Source organism: Toxoplasma gondii, chromosome X (genome assembly GCF_000006565.2).
Source record: "Toxoplasma gondii ME49 chromosome X, whole genome shotgun sequence".
Taxonomy (NCBI): domain Eukaryota; phylum Apicomplexa; class Conoidasida; order Eucoccidiorida; family Sarcocystidae; genus Toxoplasma; species Toxoplasma gondii.
In genome coordinates, this window is record NC_031478.1 from 2801143 (window position 1) to 2826404 (window position 25262).

The 25262-nt window shown below is 51.1% G+C and overlaps 4 protein-coding genes across 4 annotated transcripts; 1 reads left to right on the forward strand and 3 right to left on the reverse strand.

Annotated features, from left to right (window-relative positions):
• Positions 1-339: 339 nt before the first annotated feature.
• TGME49_224830 (hypothetical protein) lies at positions 340-7014 on the reverse strand. Its single transcript, XM_002366116.2, has 7 exons — positions 5026-7014; positions 3507-4621; positions 3183-3289; positions 2408-2668; positions 2041-2112; positions 1598-1644; positions 340-1078 (listed from the first exon to the last, which is right to left on the reverse strand). Exons 1-7 carry the CDS (start codon positions 6217-6219, stop codon positions 530-532), a joined length of 3345 nt encoding a protein of 1114 aa, XP_002366157.2. The 5' UTR covers positions 6220-7014; the 3' UTR covers positions 340-529.
• Positions 6438-9216, forward strand: TGME49_224820 (hypothetical protein). Its single transcript, XM_018780065.1, has one exon. The coding sequence runs from the start codon at positions 7122-7124 to the stop codon at positions 8142-8144; it is 1023 nt and encodes a 340-aa protein (XP_018635959.1). The 5' UTR covers positions 6438-7121; the 3' UTR covers positions 8145-9216.
• TGME49_224810 (hypothetical protein) lies at positions 9006-19952 on the reverse strand. The gene is made up of 6 exons (XM_018780064.1): positions 18991-19952; positions 15775-18395; positions 14846-15177; positions 12636-14330; positions 11015-11409; positions 9006-10454 (listed from the first exon to the last, which is right to left on the reverse strand). Exons 1-6 carry the CDS (start codon positions 19276-19278, stop codon positions 10425-10427), a joined length of 5361 nt encoding a protein of 1786 aa, XP_018635958.1. The 5' UTR covers positions 19279-19952; the 3' UTR covers positions 9006-10424.
• A 1887-nt stretch (positions 19953-21839) lies between these two features.
• On the reverse strand, positions 21840-24693 carry TGME49_224800 (hypothetical protein). The gene is made up of 2 exons (XM_002366113.2): positions 22966-24693; positions 21840-22561 (listed from the first exon to the last, which is right to left on the reverse strand). The coding sequence occupies exons 1-2, from the start codon at positions 23694-23696 to the stop codon at positions 22408-22410; spliced, it is 885 nt and encodes a 294-aa protein (XP_002366154.1). The 5' UTR covers positions 23697-24693; the 3' UTR covers positions 21840-22407.
• Positions 24694-25262: the final 569 nt, after the last annotated feature.

The following is a 25262-nucleotide window of genomic DNA, read 5'->3' on the forward strand; positions in this document are numbered from 1 at the left end:
TATGTATGCATACCTATGGGAACGGCGAAATCGTTCAGTTCTGTACTCTGTACACGAGAACTGTCGCGCGCTCTCCAATGCAGAGCACAGCAGTTCGTGGTTTCAGAACGGCCTTTCCTTCACCGCAAGAGGGGGTGACAGTAGAAACGGAGGAGGGAGAGAGGAAGAGAGGGGAACCAGTTGCAGGTGGCAGCATTTGAAGAGAGTCCAAAGGTAGGAGAAGCAGAGTGCGAATCCGAGGCGCCAACATTCCTTCTGCGTGTGGCAGCGGCCTCCTACATCAAAAGAAAAAACTTGACAAGTCATTTGCAAGCTGTTTAGTTGAAGACGCACAGGTCTGCGAGGCGAGAAAAGCAGAGACAAAACGAATGAGAAGAGCGACGGCGCCCACACCAGACGAGATGTTCCATCAGAGAAGACCGCAAAAACTTCCAACCCCTACACAGTTTCTTGGAACGACGAAGCCTAGGTGAAGGTGCCGACTTTCCCTACTTCCTTCTTGTTTTTTGGGTCTCTCTTTTTCGTGCCTTCACTCGATTTTCTGCGGGTTCCAGCATCTCGATGGCGTCGCGACTTTGTCGGCGATTTCGAGACGCCGGTGTGCGTCCTTGTCGTGCTGGGCATTCGCCGTCACTCCTGGCTTCGATCCCCACAACTCCGAGAACGCCTTTGACGACTCGAGTTCCCTATTGATTTCCTCCACTGCGCTCGCAAGGAAAGACGCAATGTCCCCGCTTCCCTGTGGCGCCTTGTCTAAGCTGCAGTCGGAGAGTGGAGAAACCCTGTCCTCCCCCTTTTTCTCCTGTTGACAAGTCGACTGTCGAGCGTTCACGGTTTTGTCTTGGCCCTGCTCTGGTTTGCTGCCTTTCTCTTCGTTATCTCCGAGGCCATTTGCCTTCGGAATTTTCTCGGCATCTTCCGGCTCCCCGGTGCCTTCTGTTTGTTTTCCTCTCGCCTCTTCTTCGCCTTCCTCTCGGCACCCTGCGCGGCCGGCTGCGCGACAAGCGTCTCCGACTCTGTGGGATATGGAGCGCTGCTGCGCGAGCGTTGAAGAGAGAGGAAGAAAGCCTTCCAGAACCTGAGAACGCGGCAAACGGAAACGCAGAAACGATCAACAAGAAACAACCTGCATCCACACACGACAACACGAGAAGCGGCGACAGACAAGAAGAAGACGCCGGAGCCGCAAAGCGAGAAAGGGGTAGTACCGCACAGAGCTCTACATTGCATTTCACGTTATCTCGCCGTTCACATGTCGTATTACACTACCTTTACACTTCTTCAACTTGCATTCAAATGGTTCTAGCAACCCTGCAAGTATAGGCACCGCGCTTAAAGTTGCCCTTTGTCCTCATGTACCAGAGTGTCTATCTATTCGATTTCAGTTCCACCCATGTGAGCACAGAATATCATCGAGTATAACGTTAGGCTCCGGAATGTAACGGTTTAGGAGAGGCGCCACGAAGGAGGAAGAGAAGGAGACTTGGCGCGAGGCCTACGACAAGGCACAAAGCAGAAGACTTGAGAAGGCGAGAACAAGAAGCAATTAAAGAGAGATACTTTCACGCTTAAACTTGAAGGGTTGACTTGCACTCACCTGCAAGTCGTGAGCGACAGTCCACATGGCCGCTGGCGATCGAGGTTCTGCAGAAGGGAAGACACATGGACACACGAGAACTGGCGATTGACACTCACTAGAAAGAAGGCACAGCCCCCTCCCCCCCTTTCAAACAAAAGGCTTTCCTTTGCTCGAAACTCCCAGTCATGGACGTTCGCTGAGCTCATGGTTTTCTTCTTGTATGGGCTAGTCAGACGGCCTTGAGTTGGCTGCTATCGCAGCCTTTGGACGATGCGCCGACGCTCTTCGTCAGACTTGTCTTCGTCAACGCAGCAATGCTGCTCGGCGTTGTTTTTCTCGCCGGTTTGCTCGCGTGAGGTTTCGTCTTTTTCGAATTTCCGACACCCTTCGAAAGTCCATTCTTGGTCCTCCTTCTCTCATTTTGTCTACTCCGCCGTTCCCCGAAACTCTGCCTGTCTCACCAGCGGCACGGGAGCGGCCAAGCAGCAGGCCGTCGGGGGTCACGGCGCCACAGCCGACAACGGCGATGTCCACTGAAAAAACCGAAAAAGAAAGGAATAGGAGCAATATATGAACGAAGGGGAAATGAACGGCGAAAGGGAACGCTAGAGAAAAAGAACGAGGTACACACAAGCATAAATAAACGTAGTGATAGAGGAAACGAAAAGCTGCAAGAGAAGCGAGATGACGGTTAGGGGAGAGACAAGTGATGGATCAAGCTATAGAGGGATAGAGCGAAAAGAGAAAGAAGAGAGCAAGGCGTCAGACCCTGCCGACACGAGAGAGACTCGCACCCCACGGAAAAGTAAACAAGAACTTCATTCTTACCTTGGAAACTCTGGAGATCTTTCAAAGGTTTTTCCTCCACAACCAGCAGCTTCCGAAATTCGCTCCTTGCAGCTGCTCTCGCCTTTAGCAAAACAACTTTGTCATCGAGTCGGCTCTGCGTCATCGTTGCCCCTCCTGCTTTCGCTTCCCTTTCTCTCTTTTCTCTCTCTTCTGTTTCTCGCCGTTCTTCTTCTCTTTGTTCTTTCCGCTCTGCTTCGCGTGTGTCTGCATCCGCCCAGAACGAGGGGAGAGTCAGGAACGCTGCGAGAAGAGAGGAATCGAGATGACAGAGGGCAAGAAGTAGATATGAAAATCTAGGCGCCAAGTTCTGTTGTGGTGGCAGAGCGTAGATAAACTGATGATTACTGTAGAAAGAGAAGCAACCGAATACAATGCATGAATATATCAAAGTTAATCAGGGGAGATACAGCAAAACGGTGAAGAAAATGCATTCACATGGAATAGATTTAGCGCGTCTCCGAACATTTCTTTACCACAGATGATAAACCAGAAGCAGCGATGAAGATCTCGGCGGTCTTCTCTCACAGAGACTCGACCGGAGACTGTGCAGGCCTGTCTGAGAGGAGAATAGAACACGAAAAGAAGATGAGGAGACGTAGAGAGGGCACAGCCATCGGCTGCCAGGTTCGACGAGAGACTTGGGTCAGAGAAGACAAAGAAGAACAGGAGGAAAGACCGAGAATATCGGCGTTCCAAAGCAGACAAAAAATCCGACACCACGGAGAAGCAACAGCTTGGGATTCCTGCAGCTTACTCTGGTTTGCCAGCTCTTCTTCTCGCATGACATCGAGGAGCGAGCCGTCGAGGAGCGCCTCTTTCCCTGGAAGACAGGGGTCCAACCAGATGACGGATGCCTGCCGCCTAAACGGACAAGACGCACGTGGAGAGAGAAGGAAAAACCGTTGTGAAAAAGAGAGGCCTACGTGGCGAGAAGGGGTAGTCGCCTTTTCGGGGACGGAAATGAGGACGTTGAAGAGAACGGATAGATAAAACGATGCACTTTCCTTTCTGCCTCTGTTGCTTCGTTCCTCCCACAAATTCCTCTGTTCTCTCCCGTTCACTTTCTCTTTTTTCTCACCACTCTTCGCTTTCCATCAAACGCCTCAGAGCCTTGGGCGCGCCGTGGAAGTCCGGGGGCGAGTGCCGTCGTTTGCCGGTTCCTTCTCTTTCCTCTTTTGGGGAGAGGCCTTCCACGCCTCTCCCTTCGCTTCGCTCTCCAAATGCGTCAGCCTGTTGCTTGTCTCTGTCGTTCTTTCCTGTCTCTCCCGCCTTCTCGTTCGGCATCTCGGTGCGCCCTCCGTCGCGGCCCGCCCCGTCCAGGCCGCCTTTGCCGTCCTGCTCCGAAAGAATCCGACAGCGCGAGAGAAGGTCAAATACGTGCGACAGGAGATACTCCTCCACCTGCTCTCGGGACTCGAGGACATGACTCCGAGAAGGCAGAAGAAGAGGCAAAAGCGGTCGCCCCAAGCGCAACGCCCCCGAGGAGACTGAGCCACTGACTGAGGCAGACAAGGAAGAAGAAGAGACAAAAGGAGAGGAAGAAGCAGAACCGGGAGACGCGGACGGAGGAGCAGAGGTACACGCCGAGAACGCTGGAGATGCAGGGTGGGAAGAGGACCGATGGGGAAGGGGAGATGAACGAGATCCGCGAGAAGAAGAAAATCCCTTTCCTTCGTGCGCTTCTCCGCCGTTCTCAGTAAGGAGTTTGCGTTTGACATCTTGCAGTATCGCTCCAAGTCGCGGGTGTCGGAGACGGTAGTGGAGGGGCGGAACCGAATTAGGAGTCGGGGGAACAACACGGTGCTTCGAGTGGATCCGAGAAATTGCCTCTGGCGGCTTATTTTGCGTCTCCTCGCTCCCATCAATCGGCACTCGTCCTTCCTCCTCTCGCTTGTCCTCGCTCTGGCTCCCTCGCGTCTTTGACGGCGTCGCAACCTGTCCTTCTCCCAAATTTGGCGGCGCCTTCGCTTGCTTCGCTTCTCCATTCTGAACGCGTTCTCCGGGAGCCGCTAGGCTCTCGGAATTCTGGCCTTCTTCACTCGTAACGAAAGCATCAACGTCTACCCAGAGGAAGCGTCGATTGCGGGTCCAGCCTTCGCCTTCTTCGCCGCGCAAATTCATGAAGAGAAGCGGGAAAAAGGCAGGAAACTCCTTGATGTAGCAGCGGTATTTGGACCGCGAAAAGGTCGCCAGCTGAGGACAGCAGACAAAATGCCCAGAGAGATGAAGGACGGTCGAGGGCAGCCGAGCAATTCCCTTGGCAGCGCGCCCTTGAGGTCGGCGCTCTCATTCTGATGACCCAGCACCAGTCGCAGAGGTTAAACACAGGCAAGAAACCAATGCAACAGGCAAAGAAGAGAAGGCGCAGAGAGGCAAAGTTGCGAATACGCAGTGAGGGAAAGAAACGAAGGAGCAAATACAGAAGAAGAAGGCTGAGAGAAACCAGATATGGAGAAGGAACGTGGAAAGCTTCCTTGCTGAAGCACTCGAGCAAGCAACAAGAAGAGAAACGTCGATGCAGACCGCCTAGCCAGATATCGAGGGGCAAGACCGAGAGTGTGAGAAGACTAAAAGCTCCATCTCGTTTTGAGTCTTACTGTGGGAATGGACATAAGCCAAGAGCAGATTTCGGCTTTCCACCTTTGTCGTCTCTCCTCCACTTCCTCGTCGCTCCCCTCCTCTGTTTCCCTTCTCTTTGGCAGCCTCTTCTTCTCTTTCTTTCCATTTGTTTGCCCATGGTTCCCCCCCGCTTTCTTGCCTGTCACCCGCGTCACGCAGTTCTCGTGACCTCCGTCTTCCCCGCCTTTGTCGGCATCTGCTCTCCTTCGCTTCCGAAGAGGCGGCTCTGCCTGCAAGAAATATCCCGCCACGAGACCCCACAGCTGGTCTGTCTCTTCCCAGACCTCTCGGGCCGCACACTCTCCGTCCGCCTCCCACTCATCCCCCTGCTTGGTCGCGCGCTTCGTCTCGCGCTTCTTCCTCGCCTCCACCCGCGCTTGGTCCTCTCCCGGCGCAGACGACAGAGGCACAGCAGAAGGAGGAGACACACAAGAAGCACAGTGAGGCAACGAAGACGAAGGAAGAGATGAAGAACAAGCAGGTAGGACTGGAGACGCGGGAGGGGAAAGGCTGGGCGTGGAAGGTGGAGGCGGGGATCGCGCAGAGCGTTCTTTGCAGCCCCCAAAGTCGACGAGGAAGTTTTTCTTCTTTCCACCCGTTGCATTGTAAAAGAGGGCGAGGACTCGATTTCCTACGCGACAAACAGGAAGAATGCCGGCAGCGACGCACTCCTCGTCTTCCATCGTGAACGAAGACGCAGGCATGGAAGAGCGCAAAGCTGTCTTGGAGTTGGAGAGGAGGGCCGAAGCACCGGGTGCCTTGGCTCTTGAGGAGCTCTCCATTCTCGACGAGGATCGGCAACGCTGATACAGGGTCTGGGCGACGAAAAGATACCTCAAATACCCCAGGGGACGCGCGTCGCCGGAGAGCGAAGAAGCGCGAAGAACGCTGGAGTCAGAGAGGATGGCGAACGGCGACTGAAGTCGAAGAGGCGCGCCAAGAGAGGACGCTCTAGAAGAGAAAGCAGAAGGAAACTGGGAGCAGGGAGATGCCGCAGAGACAGGAGAGTTTGGAAGCGACGCACAAGAGCGAGAGAAGCCAGAAGGAGACAAATGAGGCACGCCTTGGGAAAGAGAAGGAAGAGACAAAAGGCAGAAACAAAGTGTCTTGCCGAAAGACCATCGCAGCTTCCGCCCAGAGACCACAGTCTTTGTCCGGCAGTCACCCTGCATCGCAAGCGCTGCTCGGAAGCTTTCTATGGCCTCTCAGGCATGAAACAGCGGTGCCTTGTCTGCGTGACCTGCCTCGCTCCTCTCTTCACCGGACTCTTTTCCCCGTCCAGTTGGGCATCCAATTGCTAAAAGGCGCGTGACAGGTTGAAAGGCAGGAGACACCCTCACCCCTGTCGCCAGCTCTTCCAGGCTGACGCTTGTTCACAAGCTTGCATCCCCGGTAACCCACAGACGAAAAATCACAAGGAGTAGTTGTGTCTCTCTCTATGATACTTGAAAGATCGAGAGTCAAAACGAGGTAGTCCATCGAGATCCCGTACTACGGTTTTTCGTCCTTCCGTCGGTGACTGTTCAGATCTGCAGATTCTCCTTCAGGAATGTCTCGAATGTTCAGACGACGACGTTAACACAATCGTACATGAATACACATATTGATGGACAGATATACAGAAGGATATAGCCTGATTAAGCAGATAGAGATGGACAGACATACAAGGGTACACGGCTGGTTAGATGGGTAGTGAAAGGCCGACGGGAGTGTAGGTTAACACAGACGCACGATGTATCGAGGGAAATTGAGAGGGCAGGAGAGAAAGAAAAAGAAGTGATGGACTGCCGGAGAAGGGGGTTTCTGCTGAAGTCAAGGGGACGTTCAAGGCATCACAGGTCTTGTTTGAGCAACAGATCTCTCGACGCGAATCTGTCGCAGCTCGATTGTACGAGCGGAGACACCGCAGGTCTGAGCGCCGACAAAGTCGAGTACCGGCAAAAGGAGGAAATTTGAAAGACAACCAGATTCTTCGCCTCTCAGAAGGGAAAATTTCCGTATCAGTTGGCGTTCTGGTGCAGTAAACGTTGGCAATTTCCACGAGAAAACACTCTGTGCATTTTCACCAGCTTGCATGCACATCTCGATGCATGTACGCCTACAGACGACAGAGCAAACAGGTGAGTCTCCGCGACCCTGGTCTACGAGGTCGCCCTCAGCAGAGATCCTTTTTCTCTTCTTGGTCTCACGCGCTTGTCTCATCGGAAGTTCTCCCTGTAAATCACAACATCTAGGAGCAGGAAAGACACTACCGGAAGAAGCTGTGACGAACGGACACAGATTCACACCCAGACAGCGGGAGATCAGCCCTCCTGGCAGCGACCAGTCCAGGGCAAAACGAAGACACGCACAAAATACCGCTGTCAGTGATTACCCTTGTTTGCGTGTGCTGGCGGGAATTCACGACTTCGGCAATTTTCTTCCGTGCGTCGATCCTGACGCACCTCTGGGACATGGAGAAGTAAAACTTGCCAGCGTCTCTATCCCTCTGTTCAAACCAGAGAAAATGGCACTTTCGCGGGCCTCTCAGCTCTTCTCTGCAAGCGGCCTCGCTGCGGCGGCTCTCTCCTTCTGCGGGGGATGGTACTGCAGACAAACTCTCTCCGGTGTATCCCGTCCTTCCCCTCGTGCTCCTCCCCCTCGTTCGTCTTTTTCTGCGTCTTCTTCTTCGTCTGCTTCTTGTCTCCAGGCTCCGTTTTCTCAAGGGACGAGAGAGGGATCGAGGAGAGGGCCATCTGGTGGCCATGGCCTGCTGGTCACGCGCCGCATTATCGTGCCACTGCAAGAAGTCAATGAGTTTGCAACGTTTCTGAACGCACTCGCGGGCTACAACACTCAGCAGAGCGGCTTTCTTTCTCATTCAATCTATGTCCACGAAGTAGTTTCGTCTGCGTCTTCTCGGGATGAAGGAAATGGTGTGGTTGCGCTGGAGATTTTGATGTTCGAAGAGTGGGCTGATCCATTGGCAGCCAAGGCCGCTTTAACCTGTGCGGAGATCAAGAATAGCTTGGAGCAGGCAAAGAAACGCGGCTGGGATTTGAGAGGAGAAGTCTGGGTGGGCCTCTCTGGAGCAGACGCACACCGCCAGGAAGCGTAGCAAAGTGCAGGGAGAACGACATCGGCGAAAGGCTTCGCTTTCTCTGCATTTCGACACAAAAGTCGCGTTTCGTCCTCGATCGACTATTGACTGTTTTTTGAATCTTGAGCAAGCAAACACACATGAAAAGATAGAGGCGTATAGTTATACTCGCGGGTGTTTAGGTTCTATGTGAATACGCCTGTCTTCTGTCTGGACAAGGGGGGTCACTTATCTACTTCGTTGAAGTCGATATTGACCTCCGACTGTATTGGTCTGTGCTGTTTTACATGCAGTACCCGTCATTGTTATCGCATATTTCCCTTTTTGTGGCTTCGTATCTGCATCTGTCTACTTGCGAATTCCACTTTACGTGGTAAAGAGTCCCTCTGTTCCTCTCGATATTTAGTCCCTGCATCCCCTCCGACGGATGGGAAACACTCTGGCCCTTCCTTGTCGAGTTTTTTACGCAGACATAATATTGACGTGGTGTAACAAGCACGCTAACACTTACACATGTACAAATATGCGTAAGTGCACAAAATTTGTATGAATTTATCTGCATAATATAGATTTTCAAAGCGTGCTCGTGCGTGTCTATCTGTAACTTTGTCGTCGTAGATTGGTGGCATTAGTGTGCATGATGATGGTATTCGTAGCGATGTTCCATTTTCTTGATTCTCCTCTTGTAGTCTACATTTCTGTTGATTTGATTCCCGTGGCTTCAGCAAAACAACCGTGGAGTCACCCATTTTCTGTTCTCTCTCGTCCTGGAGACGAAAAACAGGATGGTTTCTCTCGCCCCGCAGTCAAAGAAGTCATTTCCGCTGGTTGTCCGAAAGTTGCTCGGAAATCCCAAAGCTACTTCCGAGAAACAAATATGTTTTTCTTTCGTCCGTGTACGCTCTATGCTTCGAGGTAGTCTCTATAGCTACGTGTGCTTCTGCTGAGTGGAAGTCACAGATTTGGGGGGGCAGGAAAAGCGGCAGTTAGGTACCGGTTACAAAGGTTGTTTCCTTCATGCATAGACAACCTCTATCTATCCACGTTCTCTACCGTGTCTGTGAGTTGGAGAGTCGCAACGCATCAGCCCACACCTCATGACACAAGTACTTTTCTCTCAGGTGAAACTCCGATGAGGAAAGGCGAGCCCTTTCAGAGAGACTCATGTGTCGTTTCTTCTCAAGGAATTGAACATCCACGGGACTGTTTTGTCAAGAAAACGCCAAATCAGAACGGACATTGGTTCAGAGTGTGTGTTTGCCTCCCTCTCGAGGCTGACCAAAACGCCAGGGTATGTGCAGCAAGAATTAGAGACACGGTCTTCTGTGACGAACACGCGAGGAACGCACAACGCTTTCACCAATGAAGAATCGGCAAGAAACGAGCAGAACATGGCCAAAAGAACTTGGCCTGCACACGATATGTTCGTCGGCCGTGGTACCCTGCAGGCGTTCAGGCGAGCGCCTCGCTCCCAAGAGCGTATGTGTTCTCCTCTTTTTTTGGTGTCAGCGAAAAATGACAAAATGGGACTTGATATGCTGTACGAAAACCCAGCGAGTCATTTGTTGCCGTCAAGTCACAATGGAAACATCAACTGACAAGTTCATAGTAAACGTCAAGTTCTTCACTTACCGGTCACTCTCTCCACAGCACAGTTTTTAACACACAATTTCACTCATATTTCTCAGTTCAGCTTTGCCCTGCAAACACGCACACCTCTGCAACCTGGTATATATGCGCGTACAAACAAATGTCTGTAAATACGCAGCGATACACTTATATAGAACGTATGCGGTCGTGAAATAAAGTTGTTCTTGTAGAACACGAAACAGATTGACTCCGCGGTGGTGTATCTTAGCATCGAAGTTTATTGGCAGGAAACACTCCTGACAAAAGTCACGAACATCTTGACATATAGGCGATTGCTTAAATGAGTGCTCACTCGTCTTCCCATCCATGTAGCTACGTGTAATTCAGTAGGTTTTTGTAGGGTGATGTCTTTCCATATGCATCCTCCTTTGGTGTACCTGAAGTACGCCACTGTCAATTCTGTGTTTGCCCTGTCCTCCGTTCGAGTTCCTGTTCTGCCGCATTCGTTTGTTCGTTTCCTAACGCTCTTTTTCGAGTTGGTGAAGAGCCGTTCTCGCTTTTTGTTTGTCTCTTCAGGGGCGTTTAGACCCTTTTCACAGAAGCATAATTGCGTGCAACAAAAACAGGCGCAAACGGCGTTCTACAACACTTAAGGTTTTCCCCGCTTCATGGGGTGGACTCAGATTCCAGCTTAGTGCAATTATCCTCTTAGGGGCGGACTCTCTGTTTGCCGACAATCTGCGAAAAGAAAGCACAACGCGCGGCGCAGCTTCGTGATATCTTGAAGTTCATGGTTGACTGTGCCGCTGTCTCGAAACTCTTTTTCACTACATGGAGCTGATTAAGAAACGACAACCCAACTTTCCATACCTAGAAAATGTAAGACACATAAAAGTCCCTCTGGTCACACCCTTACAGAAACGCAGCCATTTCTGGTTCAAGCAAGCGGCTGCTTCAGACATGAAAAATGACCATTGAACAGAATAAGGGAGACATGCGCGAAAGCGCGCGGCTTTCGTCTCCAAGACATTGAGAACTTGATGATTCCCGTCAACAATGTGCGTTTTGTCTCTCGCAACCATTCTCGGGGCACAATTTCCGATCTCTGCGGTATGCGGTGAGGGTCCTTGTGAAATGGACTGAAGTGTCTGTTACAATGTATATACACAGAGCCCTGGTGACCTACGGTGAACTCTGCTTTCTCCGCCTTTCTGTCGGTGTAGTTGTCACTGCCTCGGTTCCAAAGCTTCCCTCGAGTTTTTTCGAGTTCTCAGTTCTTCGCTCGGGTGTACTCTTACCTCAATCCACGTACACGTCGCGGGATCGTAGAGGTGATAGACCAGAGCGTCTCCTGTTCCACCATCCTGCAGCACATGTACCTCTTCAGGATTTTTCGCTTTTTCATCCTTTTCGTCTCTCGTCTCCTTCGGCCTGTACACCGCCTGGCCAGTGGTGCCGAACGGGAGCCTCGATTTCCTGTGTCCTTTTGCGATGCTTGCTCCTTTCTTCAATGGAAAGGAAGAACTGAGAAACCCCGACAAGGGTGTCAAACAAGTGTCTGGCGCTACCAAGCCTCCGTATCCTCCCTGCGTCCCGGCAAGCTCACGCACATCCAAGTGTGCTTTCTCGGGTGAGTGACATCCAGCGTCTTGCTGCTCTGAGAGACTCATGCCTTTCTTGGATGCGACAAGAGCTGCACGAACCGTAGATGACACAGGGGACGGGCAAGAAAGCATTCCGAGCAAAGAAAGGCCGGCGGGAGTACGTAAACAGCATACACGAGTATACAGATGAAATGCGCATTGGCAAGTGGACAAATGTTGATAGACATTCGCATTTCTTCGGTATGATACATGCCAGTCTATGTATATATTATTTTAAATGTATATGAGCATTTGCACACAGTGGTCTGAGAACACTTGATGAGTTTCCTTCCTTTTTTTAACGGTCTAGAAAACGGTTTTACATACATTTTGCCGTCCCCGTGGAAAAACTCTGACAATTTGATCACAATCTTTCTCTGCAAAAAAGGAACACAGATACATCCAGTTTTCCGTGCATGTATTTTACACATATCAGTGAATCGATCCATGCAACCTGGTCTACGCTAGAGTCAAATCCACACAGGTTTCTGGTAACAATTTCCATGGCCAGTGCGCCGACTTGGGTACAATTTACAGGCATGCACTTTACTTTGAGCTATTCTACGGAATACCTGTTGCAGTGTGTGTCTTTCTAACGCCATTTCCTTCGTCAGCACCCTCTCTCTCATCTTTTCCGCTCTGCTAGCGTTCTTTCTTCGTTGTGTGTCTGTCCCCCCAAAACAGCTGCGACTGTTCTTCCGAGGCAAAAGCGCCTTATAAAACCCTGTTTCGTGTCTGGTCACCCCCGTCCTTCCCTTCCCCGAGCTTCCCGGTCGCGTGGAAACGAGAGAGCCGACGCATTCGTTCCTCATCGGAGTAGCGCTCCCCGTCTCTGTTTTTTTCGCGAAAAAGCAAGACATCTCCGCCGTTAGCGGGCGCGACTCCGTCAGTGTGTCGTTTTTTCCCAGCCACGGCGTCAGGGCGCTCGTCCTCGTCTTTCTCCGGCGGATCGGTATCTCCCGCTTTGCTAATGCAGCGCTTTTTCCCTGTTTCGCGTTCCGCACTTCTTCCTCTAAATGTTTAGCCATCGGCCGACAAAAACACGACAGTGACGGGGTTTGAGGCGGCGGTGCCATTGGCCGGACCGTATGAGCTTCTCGTCTGTTTTTGGAGGCGAGAGACGCTTTGCTGTTCGTGCCTCGCAAACTTGTGTCTTCCTCTCCTTCCTTCTCCGCTGTTTCCTTCACTGCCTCGGTTGGCCTGTGCGATTCTCGCAGACATCCCTTGTTCCTATTGTCACTTCCCTCTAGTTCCACCTTTCGTTGAGCTGCCTCACCTGGGTGGTCTTTGTCCCTTTCTTCTTCTGCTACATCCTCTCCAGTCTGCAAGGGAGAAAGGTTTACGTCGATGTTCTCTGTCGCAGCTCCGGTACTAAGGTGTAGAGAATCGCTGACCCCTGCTTCACCACTAGGAAGACCACCATAATTGAGTGCACCGTTCTTCAGATAGGTTACATCGTGCTCGACGTTCTTCTTCGCAAGACTAACATTTTCAGGAGTACAGGCATTTGTGGTTTCCATGCTGTCACCGTCAAGCGGTTTACACGGCGAACTATTGCTGCTGTCAGCAAAACCGCACTCAAGATTCATGTTTTTCTGCCGGGTAGCCTCCTGATCTGTGGCGTTTCCGTTGCTCTCCTCCTTCTCAGGATCTGCAGAACCATTAGGAATGAGAGTACAGATCTTGCTGTTTGTCTCTTTGTCCGTGGCTTCTTTTCTAGTATGAAAGTTCGCCTTACCCGCGTTCGTGTCCTGCTTGCTCTTAGACTCAGGATTAGCACTGTTTCCACTCGACCCAGTATTCCTGTAGTGATTTTCATTCGTGGGGCTGACTGTTTGCTCCGTAGTGTCAGGATGATCCGGAGCACTGCTAGGTACACTCTTACCGTCGCGGCTGGTGTTCTTAACATCATATCTATCGTTCCTGTTTCCAAGCCTATCCTCTGTCGGATTACTGTTGTTGTTCGCATTTTCGTCAGTCATCGCAAAGCCAAGAAGTGTGTGACAGCCAGCGCCATTGTAACTGTTGCAGGTAGTGCCATGTATCTCGACTTCGTCGCGGTGACCGGCTGGAATTACTTCCCCGGATACAGGCACCTCTCGCTCAACAGTTCCACTCATAGCACGTTTTTCTTCCGGTTCTTGTCCGTATTCCCCTTCGTTGTTCTCTCCTTTTTTTTCTGCCTCGTCTTCCTTTCCGTCGCTGTTTCCGTCGTTTTGCAAGAAGTAAACGATTCCCGTGTCTGGCGCGGTGCGAGCTTGCAAGTGGCTGTAGTAGAGAGGATATGTCGAATGGTGAGAAATAGCTAAGGGACGCAAGTGTTGAAGCATTACTTCCTGCTGGCGGGCTATCTGATAAAAGTCGCTTCGGTCGGTCAAGTTTTTCCCGGCGTTCGACTCCTCCGCATGGTCGATCGCGTGCATGCTCAATGGGTCCACAGCCTGCCCGCTCTCGAGAAAAAGAGAGTTCGCTTGGCCGCCAAGCATTTGGGTATAATACAGAGAAGATGCATAGGTCCCAGGGGGCGCGAAGAAGGCAAGATGATCTGGGGGAGGCGGAGGCGGAACTGAGGGAGGAGGCGGGATGTTTGCAGGGGCGTAGGACTCGAATGGATTCCCACCTCTCCGGTTGCTAAATCGTGGTATTCGAAAAGGAAACGGCGGGGAAGGCTCCCAAGGCAATTCAGACATCATCGGCCCTTGAAGCGGGTCAGAGGAGTAGCAGTCACCTGACGTGGCAACCGAGGCCGAGCCAGCTCTACGTTTTCGACCCCGAGAGGGGTAAGCACACGAAAAATGTGGAGAAGAGAAAGTTGTCGGAGATCTTTTTGGCGGTTGGCCTGTATTAACTCGGGACAACTCCGAGAAAGCGGGAAACCCTGGAGTGTCTAAATACACCCGGGGATCCGAAGAACCCTGAGAGAAAGCAGCCTCCGAGGATGTGCCGCGGGGGAGTTTATGAAAACTCTTCCCTGCAAGAAAAACACACAAATCGGCGAAAAGGCACGGTGCGCCCTCTGCACATAATTAAATAGACGGATACACCTTCTGTGGATCTCCAGGCACTCTACTTATCCAAACATATCTATATTTCTGTATATATATATATATATATATATATATATACGCGTGCACGCAGAAGTATTCATGCATATTCACGTGCAATGACAAAAGGACATCTATCTCATTGGCAGTCTACATTCTTGCAGATTTACGCGTGATGCAAAAGCTGACTTCGAAGGTCGGAATGCAGTCGTGATGACGCTGTACTTGCTTGTGTCTTCGTGTGTGCATCCAAGGACGAACACACAACTTCATGACTGGTGCAGGCCCACCTTTGCACATCAAAATATTTGCTTTATAGTCTGCTTCACCCCGGTTCCTGTGAATGTGTCAACCTGTCTCTCATCGTTTCGTGTGAAGGTGTTTCGGCACAAGGCCGCTATCCATCCCTTTCTATCTCTGCCATTGTGCTCTGCATGCTCACAGTTTGTCTCAGTTTCAGGATGGCTTCCTGTTGCCCGTTGCCTGGAAGCAGATACAGGAGCTCGAGTGTTCCGGCGTCGGTCACCTTCCACTTGCCACACAGCCTCTCCAGTTTCGCGTTCGGAACGCAGGCACTGTGAGGCGTTCCACAGTGGACTGTCTTGGCTGAGACGGCCAGACGAAGACGAGGAGCCAGGGAAAACAACAGAAGAAGGCCGGCCTTTCGCTTCTCGGTGAGAGGCCTGGGACAGCGGAAGCCTCTCGTGGCGCAGAGGACGAGACCCGGCTGCGAACGTTTCGAAAAGAAAGCCCAGACGGCTTTTCGCTGCAGGCCTAGAGCAGTCCAGAAAGAAAAAGAGGCAAGCACAGAAAACTGAGGAGAGACAGAAGAGAACGTCTCGAGGGGGAACTGCCAACGACAAGAAACGGTCCCACGGGAAGGACTTGTCTTCCAACGATGGAGAAGGCAGCGACAAAGGCACGGGGCAGCTTGAACACAGTGACCTCCGAAAAGGCGAAAGAGTGATTGTGTGGGCAAGAAAAGAAAAGAAGCGTGTGTCCCGTTTTGCAGTCGAATTGCCCGTTCTAAGTTCCCTGGAGTCTCTAGATTGACGACTCGTTGTTGCGCACTCCCAGTTACAGAACAGTTCCCTGGGTATCAGAGCCAGTGCTCTGCGTAGGACATTGAAGGTACCCTGCAGTCCAAACGTGTATCATGTAACTCAGGCATTCAGTATGGAGCTGCTGATTCTGTCTCCGCTGATCTAGAACCATGGTTTTTCCTCATTTACTTCGTGACGGTGGATTCCTGTTCGGAGAAAGGCATGGCCACCCGCTCGCTGTCAGGTTGCCCTTCCCCAGTGCTCTCGCCGCTGCGTTCTGCGGTGTCAGTCACCGACTTGTTTTTATTCGGAAACAGGAAGAGCGTACCGGCGATGTGAAGCGACTCGCGCCTTTGGCATGCCCATAGAGGCCCCTAAGGAAGGCCAGCAGAGATTTGCGGCTTCGCTCGCAGCGCTGAGATCCGCGTTAGCCTGCTCGTTTTCCCCGGTTCCTTCCGGCTGCTCTCCGACCTTCGTGTCCTGCTCTCCGTTGTCGTGACTGTCAGGACCAGAGTGAGGCGCGAACTTAGAACGGAGGCAGCTGCTTGTCACAGACTCTAAGGCTTCTCCACACAGGCCCTGTGTCTCCCGAACTGTTGCGGTAGCTTCGCCTCCCACTCTGCTTCCAGACAGAGAGCAAAACGGAACGGACAAAGACGGCGACGAAAACGAAGAGTCGGAGGAAGACGACGAGGAAGACGACGAGGAAGACGACGAGGAGGAAAACGAGGAGGAAGACGAGGAGGAAGAGAAAGAGGAAAATGAACAGAAAGCGGAGGACGTAGGGGGGGAAGAGACAGGAGAGGAAGACTTGGGAGAGGAGGAGAGTGCATGTTCACTGTCTTTGAAGAAAGCATGTTTTGGGGGTTTTCCGTGATGTTTATTTTGCTCTTGAAAAACCCCAGATTTCTGATCTTTAATTTCGGGGATCTTTTGAACATTTGAGGTTGTACAGGCAAGGCGTTCTTTCGTGTTTATAGAGGACCCACAAAGGGCAGGCCTCGAGGTTTCCTCTCCCTTCTTCCACGAGCAACCGTCTTCTCCATCGTCCGACATGAGGTCAATCCACCTCCGAGGCACGGCAGCGCCCGTCGAGGCAGCCACAGCGAGCGAAGAAGAGACCGAGATGGAAGGAGACGAAGGGGGAGGCACAGATTTGTCCATTTCGGTTCTCTTCAGTTTCCGTGTGTTGCTCTTTCGATGACGTTCTGCCCCACTCTTGGCAGTTGTCTCCTCCACTGCTGAGACAGGAAGGGCGGCAGCCACCAAAAAACAGCGACGAGAAGAAGGCGGACGCGAGAGAGGCAGCGTCTCAGGCAACTTCGGGAACTCCTTGTCTGTGTTAAGCAGTTGCGCACTCGATCTGGGATCCTTCTCTGTTTCGAGAACTGGTCTTCCTCTCTGTCTCTCGCTTGAGGTGTCTTTCTCTTCTCTCTCTCGGCTTGTGCGTGATCTTGAAGAATGTGAAGATGCCTTCGCGTGTTTCTCTGTGTCACTGGACGCTTTAGGCATCCTTTCAGGATACGGAACATCTCCTTTTCTCGTCTTCCTTGCAGTCACGACGCGCCAACCGTCTTCTGTGTGCGTCGGAAGCGCATTCTTCGGGAAGTGATTCTTTGTGTCAGCTCCAGCCACTGGGTAAGACGTGGACGAGGAGTGCGAGAGAGGGAACGCGCCAGAGAAGCGAAGAGAAGAAACTGTGGATGGCTTTGTTTTGTTTTCTTCGGAGAACCGTGGACTCGACTTCACATGACGGGGCGGTGTCTCGGTACCCTGCGTCGGTTGCTCAGTTCCTTCGTTTTTCATATGCTCGCCGTCCTCCCCAAAAGCAGGAAAGCGACCAGAAAAAGTCCTTTCTCTTCTCCCTGGGCGTCCACGTATTCGAACCGCAGAAAAGGGAACTCTTCCGGGAGAAGGAGTTCGCTGTCCCTTTTCTGAGGGAGAAAGACCTCTCTCGGCTGCTTTACCTTCACCCTCGAAGTTCGACTTCACGAAAGTGAACCGTCTCCCTTGTCGTTTCCCGCTCTTCTGCTTCCCCGTGCTGTCGTCGTTCTGTTCTCCCTTCGTTCCGTCCGATTCTGCGAAACGCTTTTCTACACTGCTTTCTCGTTTCCCCTTCGCCGGTGGAGGATGGCAACTCGAATCGTCTCTCGCGCCCCTGGCCCCGTGCACAGAAAGGGCGGCTTGCTCGGTCTTTAGAGTGCTTCTCTCCGCTTTTTGAGTTCTGTGATAGTCCACAGGCCGCTTTCGATTCCAACGTGTTATCGGTTTATGGGGAAGAAAGACGTCGAGCTGCACGGCAGACTCCGAACCAAGCGCATCTTTCGATGGCGTGCAAGTCCCCTCCGTGAGACTGGTTTTGTCATCTCCTCTGTCCTCTCCTTTTTCTTTTCCAAGCTGTTCTGCCGTCTCCTTTGCACCTATTTCGGTCTCCTGTATCCTCTGTTCGGTGCCTGTTACGGAGGACGAGGTTGATGCTGCGCTACCAGATTTCTCTTTCAGCTGTGCGTCTCCGCTATCAACTTGTTCTGCTTGTTCGTCTCCTTCCGCTAGCGCCTCGTCTCTGCCTTCCTGCAAGCCTCTCGGCAACTGAAGTCCTGCTTTTTCGCTGCTTTCCTCTCTCCCTTTTCGTGGGCTTTGTCTCCCAACTGTAGGGCCTAACATGCCCTGCAGAACCCCGGACGCATCCACTACGCGTTTCCCGTCAGACGGCGCCCCTCTGGTCACCTTTCCCCTTACTGTCATCTTAGGTTCCTCTTCTTCCCTCGAGTAAGACGCATTGAGACGATGAGAGTCTGAATCGCCCTTTTCTGCACGGTTTCTCTTTCTCTGCTGATAAGAGTGCTTTTTCGCGTGTCTTTTCGCACTCGTCTGGCTCGGCGCTGTACCCTGTGCCGACCGACCATCACCAAGTTGAGGACGAGGTGGAGGTTCACTTTTTGAAAACACCTGAGACAAGGCAAAGGAGCTCAAAAATTGTCAAATATGGAGCGCAAGCAGATTAGGTCTGTGTTTACCGGATCCAAGTTCTATTGTGCTCTTCATGACCATCATGTTAGGTGCATTAAGTACAGCGGTATCCAGCATCCCAGGAGTGCTGGGCGAGGATGACAAAAAGTCAGAGTGCCAGATACACAACGCAATTGAAAGTGAATGGGAGCCCTGTCATTTGCGTATAACATCTCGACGATCGTTACATGCGCACAACCACACACTCGCGCAGACAGAAGAATTCAGGCATACGAATATATATATATATATATATATATATATATAGGTATATGCACAATACATGGATCATGTATGTATCGATCTACGATTTCATCACCATCACTGCCTTTAAGATACGGATGTACGGATACATATATCTACCCGCGCATATATGCTGTGGGTGAGTGAGTATCTGGCCGCAAAAATATATGCATAACGCACGCTTAGTAAAGAGTCCTTTTCGCTAGGAATCTAGACGGTACCAAGCCTTCGTGTGTGAAGTCTTTCAGCTCGAAAGAATAGAACTGCTCACACGTGGAAAAACTCCTCTTACCTCTGTGAAGTCAAGGAGATGTGTGAAGTAAGAAATGACCCACAAGAAGAAGGAAACGACTTTTTTCTTCAGCTTCCTTCCGATAGTGACGAGACGCCGACACGCATTGGAAACGCCCTTTTCCCGTTTTGGCTTCTTCAGCTGTCGCCTGAAGGACGGAGCGACGAGCGAGGAGACTTTCGCCGGTCCATCGAACTCGTTTGCTTCGAGTGCCATTGGAGAATTGGGTTGCGAAGGAAAGGCATGAGAAGGCACAAACTGGCGAACTGATTTTGCTTGTCTCCCCATGCTTGCTTCCTGGTTCTCTTCTTCAGAGGGCCTCGGAAAAAGAGAAACCAAACAAGCCTACGTTGCTACGTACATATGACTCTCCACACAGCTACACATACATTCCCTTGCATACACGTATGCATGCGCATATGAAGTTTTCTGAGCAAGCAGGATCGGGATGAAGGTGTTTGCAGAGAAGAACACGTGTGAGCTAAGGGATTTACCACAAGAAGATTGGATTCGTTTCATCGGTGCAACGAGACCGACAGTGGCTCGCGCTGAATCCGAGCAAAATCACGAAACATAGAGGGCGAGTGCCCCTTGCCTTAACTACAGCGCTGTATAAGATACACACGCGAAGGATAAAAAGATGAAGCCGGAGCCAAAGAGGGTGGTGGAATGTGAAGCGGGTTTTGCACAGACGCAGATGAAGAATGGAAATGGTGTCGGAGTTGAGGAAAGACGTAGGAAAACATACGCTTTCGCGTCTTGCAGGGAACCTCTGTTCCTCTTTCATTTATTTTGTGTCTCAAAATTCCAAGAGGGGCACGGAAACAGAACAGCCACATCGGTTTTGCGTGTTACAGGAAGGTCGCGCTGTCGGGCGTTCCACAGCCATTAAGAGATGCGACAAATTCATACGATCTTTGGAACGTCAAGTTTAGAAACAGGATAAACTTCTCTCATCAACGGCTTTATCCAAACACGCAGAAAGCGTTTTTTGCCGTGGACACTTTCGACTGTTCAACCCGGTTCAAGGGCGGGGCTGCGCAACATCCTTTTGGATGAGGTTCCTTTTCTCGTCTTTCCAGCGCACAAAAAGGCAGCTGCATCTTTCTGACGTCTTCACTGTCGCGGCACCGAGGCACATACCTGGTCAAACAGCTGGGATTTCTTCTGACGAGGACCGGACACGCTTTTTTGTCATAGCGCGCTCACGGAATGTTTCACTGGGACGCTCCTCAATGCGGAGAACGAACAAAAACAGGGGGAACGTAGAACAGGACGGGACCAATACAGAAGGAACGTTTCTTCGCGCTTATTGTAACAACCAGCTGGTATTCTGCTCCAAGCAAACTGATCATCTGCGAAGACGTTTTCGTTCCGCAGGCAAAGGAGGGGAAACGGTGAGACAGTGGCAACAGAAAAAAAGCATCTGAGAGTTTCGCTCCCGTGTACACATCCCGAAAGGTAGAGTCTGGTGTATTGTTCGTGTTACACGCTAAGAAAAGACCGAGAAACCACGTGCCGTGTCTGTCGTGTTTCTTGGGACGCGCCAACGCTTGGATAGATCCGTTTTTTGTTTCACCAACATGTACCCTTGTGGAACACTAATGACGCCCCAGAAAGTGATACAGACCATGTGTCAGACATTTCTGACCTGGTCAGCGTACGTTTTCTTCCCTTGAGGCATAAAGCGTCCGTTTAGCAGAAGTTGAACAGCAGGGAAACAATCAGCGAGAAAGGGAGTCAGGCGAGTATATTTTTGGCGTGGAGACGTTGCACACCTTCCTTGAAACCGTTCGTTGGTTCAGTTCGCTCCTATGCCTGTGCCTTAACGGCGCTATGGAAAGACTCATTTCGAGTCGAGAAGACCCTTTTTGACGATACAGTCACCCGCTTTAATAGCAGCAAACAGCTGTGCACGTGCGTATGCCACTTTCCACTGCATCTGAAATTTAGCGTCTTTTACACAGGAAAAAGTGCTTTCTTACTTTTCTGCACTTTTCAATGGACACAAAAGAGGAGGATTACAGTTGCGCGAAATTTCTTCATTTTCGCATAGGGCACAAGCTTGCATGTTCCTAAAAGTAACGTCCCGTTATACTATACAGATCACATGACTTGTGAGGGAAGGTCGTTGGTTGCCCAACGACTTTACACACGCATATAGCGTCCATTTGCCTTTATCTACACATAGATATCTACTGGATAAGTAGACACGCACATAAGCGCCTAAGTATGCATATGTCTACGCATCTTCAAGGTATGCACATGTGAATTTGGATGAGTGCATTTGTGTGGCTGTATTCCAGTGCCTTTCTCTGGGGATCCACCTTTTTTCAGAATTCAACAGGTCGCCTAATAATCAAAGCGTTCCAAGAATAGTAATCCATTTATAGCCTTCAAGAGGCTCTCAAATCAAAACCTTGAGAGGATCCTGGGGCTTCCTGCACTCGAAGAAGATACGAAGAAGTCATCTAAAAGCGAGACGGAAAAGAGAGGAGCTTAAGGTCTATGAACTCTATGCACCCCAATGGCTCAGCAGCACTTCGTTCACCTAACCATCTCCAACGCTGTACACGCACAAAGTTGAGTCTTTACAGTAGACTGTGTAGCTCACTGTACTTCCTTTTTCACTCTCTCTCTATACATACATGCATGAAGTGAGCTCAATGACAGAATAATTTATAAAAACACATTTACATTCCTGCATGCATCGACGTATCTGAATGTGGAAGTCCTTCACATCCATCTCTCTAGACCGGGTCCTGTCTGTGTGAAGATGAGGAAGCTGATGTGTTGCTACCAGTTGGTCTCTTCTCGAGGCAGCGAACGTTCAAAAAACGAATGCTAATTCTGTTCCTATCGTGATGGTTTCTTGGCAAGTTGTTTCCTCGGATCACTTCCCACTCACTCGACGCACATCACCTCTGGGAGGCGTATGCTCGGCAGGAAGGCAAAAACAGACGGATGCATGGCATTGGAAATATAATCTGAGTACCGTGTCCTGCCCGCTGTATGCGCAAACAGACGATACAGGCGAGGACATCACCGGCGTTTGGAGGCATGTTGATTCGTTCGGAAACGCGAGGCAAGAGACATTTCCAGCCATGTTGTTTTCAGGGAAATGATGAGCACATATCCGCCCTCGTTTTGCCTTGCCCAAGCGCGTCTTCGGTGATAAATATGTCTCAACGACGATCAGCGCGGACCCTGAAGCAGTGAGGCGAGACTGTGCAACTTCGTTCTTGAAACTCCAACTCACCGCGAGAAATGCTACCGACCCCTCTTGGTCTCTGGCCTTGCAAGAACGCTGTCGTCCGCTTCATCCCACCTGCCCCTCTCTAGCGTCGAGACACGGGAGAGTGTGGAGAAATAGAACAGTAATTTCTCGTAGCTCCACATGACACGTCTCTGCATGCCTTAAATGGGGAGAGAAATGTCTCGCTCTCCAGCGAGCTTCGCACGGATGTAGTGGTAGAGGAAATCTAGGAGAATCAGAATGTTCAGCGCCTCTGTCAACAAATGGATGCCGCGACCCGTCGGCTCAGATGTATGGAACCACGTGAATGTAAGCCTGCAAAAAACGCAAAGAAAACTCCGACCAACAAAGTGACACACGGCGAGGCCTGTCCCATATATCAAGACAAACATGTGTGTATAGAAGTAGCGATACACATCGATGAAGCACCATTAAGTGAGACAGATTTCTTTCGATATCGATCTCTCTCTCTCTCTCTCTATATATATATATACATATATATGCAGATAGCGATTGATGTAGATTTGTACAGGGCTACTTATATACACAACAACGCCTATGCACTGCGTTCGCACACAGGTAGTCAACTTCCCGTCGACATCTACTTCCACCCACGTCTGCAGATGCAAACTCCTCTTCAGATATATATATATATATATATATTTAGTAGATGCATGGCGGCCCATGCATGTGATGGCTTCATGGGTGTGCTGCGGTACCAGTATAGGAAGGCGCAAATGCGAGCGAAGAAGAGGAGGGCGACGAAGGTGCCGAGGAGGTTGGTGACTTTTCTGGGGCGTTTGTTGTAGAACATGAAGAGTTGCGGCACGAGAGCGAGGGCAAGGACGCTGTCGTTGAAGCACTCCCAGAAGGAGAGGAAGGTCAAGGCGATGAGGCGGAGGCTGCCGTTGCTGGCGATGACCGAGAGGGGCGCCGCGTACTTGGAGCGGCGCAGAAGGAACATAGGACAGGAGATGACGAAGGCGACGAAGTAGAGAAAGAGCCAAGAGAACTTTTCCACGCAGAACTTCCCGCAGAGCATGCGGCAGAAGCGCTTGCCAAAGTTGTCGCGCTGACTCTCGTAGGTCGAGCTGAAGTATCGGTTGATGTACACGAAGGCAGCGAGTGAGATGAGGGCCGAGGAGCAGTCGACGATGAAGAACTCGGCGTGGATCGGCTTGTTGTGGTACACGAGCAAACAAAGAATAAGAAGAACATTGCTCACTTCGACCCAGACCAAGGCAAAGAGCGACTGAAACGATAAACCGTACGCGTTCCGCTCGCGCTGGACTTTGAGCATCAGGGCTACATACGCCAACAGCCACAAAAGAGCCGTGGCGTAATTGAGCAAGTCATGCAGAAACGACAAGTGATACAGAAAAGGTACACCTTGGTACGACTTCCCAAAGCCCTCGGTCCGAGGACCCCGACCGGCCCCTGGGTCTGACATTGCAGAGACGGCGAGACACAGAACAAGGGTCAAGAAGAGGCGACTAGCAGAGGCAAGAGAGACAGTGAAAAAAGCAAGAGAAGGAGGGAAGGGAGACGAAGAAAGGACAGGGCGTGAGGGAAAAAGAAAAGGAATCGAAGCAAGAGCGGAGGAAGAGAGGACGGGGGAAAAAAAAGGTGAACAGCCCGCGGGAAAGTGGACAGGCGGCGACGGTGGACAGAGTACAGAACAAGCAACACGGAGGAAACAGACAGGAGAGGAGCAGAGCCCGTGGAAGAGACTCTCGTCGGAATGAGAAAAAGAGTCGGAGCAACGAACGCTTGAAAGAGAGCACAGATGAGGTGAAAAGGAGGAGACCAGATGGAGAGAGGAGTGATCCGTCAAGACAGGGGAACACAACGCCGTATTCCCGCAAGAGGAGACAAAATATCGTTCTAGACAGCAATGAAAACCCCCATGTAGATCAAGATGAAAGCTGCGTCACATTGACATAGTACAGTGTCGCCAGCGTAGCTCGAAATACGTTATGGAAATGAGTTTCTTTTCAAAAAGAAGTTCTACTCCTGTTTGGGTGTTCGTCTCCTCCCGGGAATGGAACACCAAACGCGCACATCGTCACTTCGTCGGATTCACTCTCCCCGTTTGCCGACAAAAAAACGAGAAACCTCTTGCCTGGAATCGAGGAAATCCAGGATTCCGGTCCCTTGGAATTCAACTGCTTCTACATCTGGACAGTAGAGTTTGGACAGCCAGCGACACATCCGTGCATGCGCATCTTCAGATGTCCGCCTCTAGCGTCGATCGATATACGGGTGATTTTCTTGAGTACAGGAGATACGTCAGCGTCTCCTGCAAGCATCTACAGGCAAATGGAATGTCTTGAGAAGGATTACAGGAAATGGTTGCGGCAGCAAAGAAAAAGTCAGCTGGCGCGGACCTCCTGGGGCGGCGCTTTTGATGTGACCTGGGACAGTGTCTCAGATGAGTTTCTTGCTGGACAAATACGGATGCGTGCAGATACGTCAGCACCGATCGAGCCCGAGGCAAACATTTACTCTTCGTTCACACGTAATTACAGAAGGGGCGAAGCGCTATGTATGAACCTCAGCTTTTTTAGCTCCCTCTTCGGTGCTGGCCAAACGTTGTTTCTGCAGAAAACTCGTTCGCCTTGGAAAAAAGGCTACTGCTGGCAGCAACATCGGGAGACGCGGAGCCGTAGAAAAGAGATGGAAACTGACAATGAAAGGATGGAGCGCAGCGAACCTTGTTGCTTGAAAAGGGGAAACGACTACCCTCATATCTCTCTGAAGTCTGGGGGTAAGAGTCGGTCCAGGGAGACACTCTGTCTTGATCGATCCAGAGGCGCGGACGACGAGAGACGCGAGAGTTCGAAATGTGACAAAGAGGGATGATAGCACTAATGAAGTTGTCGTTTTCCATGCACCTCCCTGGAAACAAAGACATCAACACAAATGTGTCTGCAACGTTTTTGAGCACGAATTCCCGAGGCACAGAAGTTAGAGATCCCTGAGGACGGGAAAGCATCGAGGCACCCTCCGCTTGTGT

Coding starts and splice junctions, on each gene's coding strand:
- TGME49_224830 (XM_002366116.2), bottom strand. CDS start 6,219: ATGCAGGGTGACTGCCGGACAAAGACTGTGGTCTCTGGGCGGAAGCTG. Junction 1,645..2,040: donor TGGCCGCTCCCGTGCCGCTG/GTGAGACAGGCA, acceptor TCCCTTCTGCAG/AACCTCGATCGCCAGCGGCC. Junction 1,079..1,597: donor CTGTCGCTCACGACTTGCAG/GTGAGTGCAAGT, acceptor CCGCGTTCTCAG/GTTCTGGAAGGCTTTCTTCC.
- TGME49_224810 (XM_018780064.1), bottom strand. CDS start 19,278: ATGGGGAGACAAGCAAAATCAGTTCGCCAGTTTGTGCCTTCTCATGCC. Junction 18,396..18,990: donor ATCTCCTTGACTTCACAGAG/GTAAGAGGAGTT, acceptor GCCTTGTCTCAG/GTGTTTTCAAAAAGTGAACC. Junction 10,455..11,014: donor CGACGTGTACGTGGATTGAG/GTAAGAGTACAC, acceptor TTCTTTTCGCAG/ATTGTCGGCAAACAGAGAGT.
- TGME49_224800 (XM_002366113.2), bottom strand. CDS start 23,696: ATGTCAGACCCAGGGGCCGGTCGGGGTCCTCGGACCGAGGGCTTTGGG. Junction 22,562..22,965: donor ATTTGCGCCTTCCTATACTG/GTACCGCAGCAC, acceptor CGTTTTTTGCAG/GCTTACATTCACGTGGTTCC.
- TGME49_224820 (XM_018780065.1), top strand. CDS start 7,122: ATGCACATCTCGATGCATGTACGCCTACAGACGACAGAGCAAACAGGT.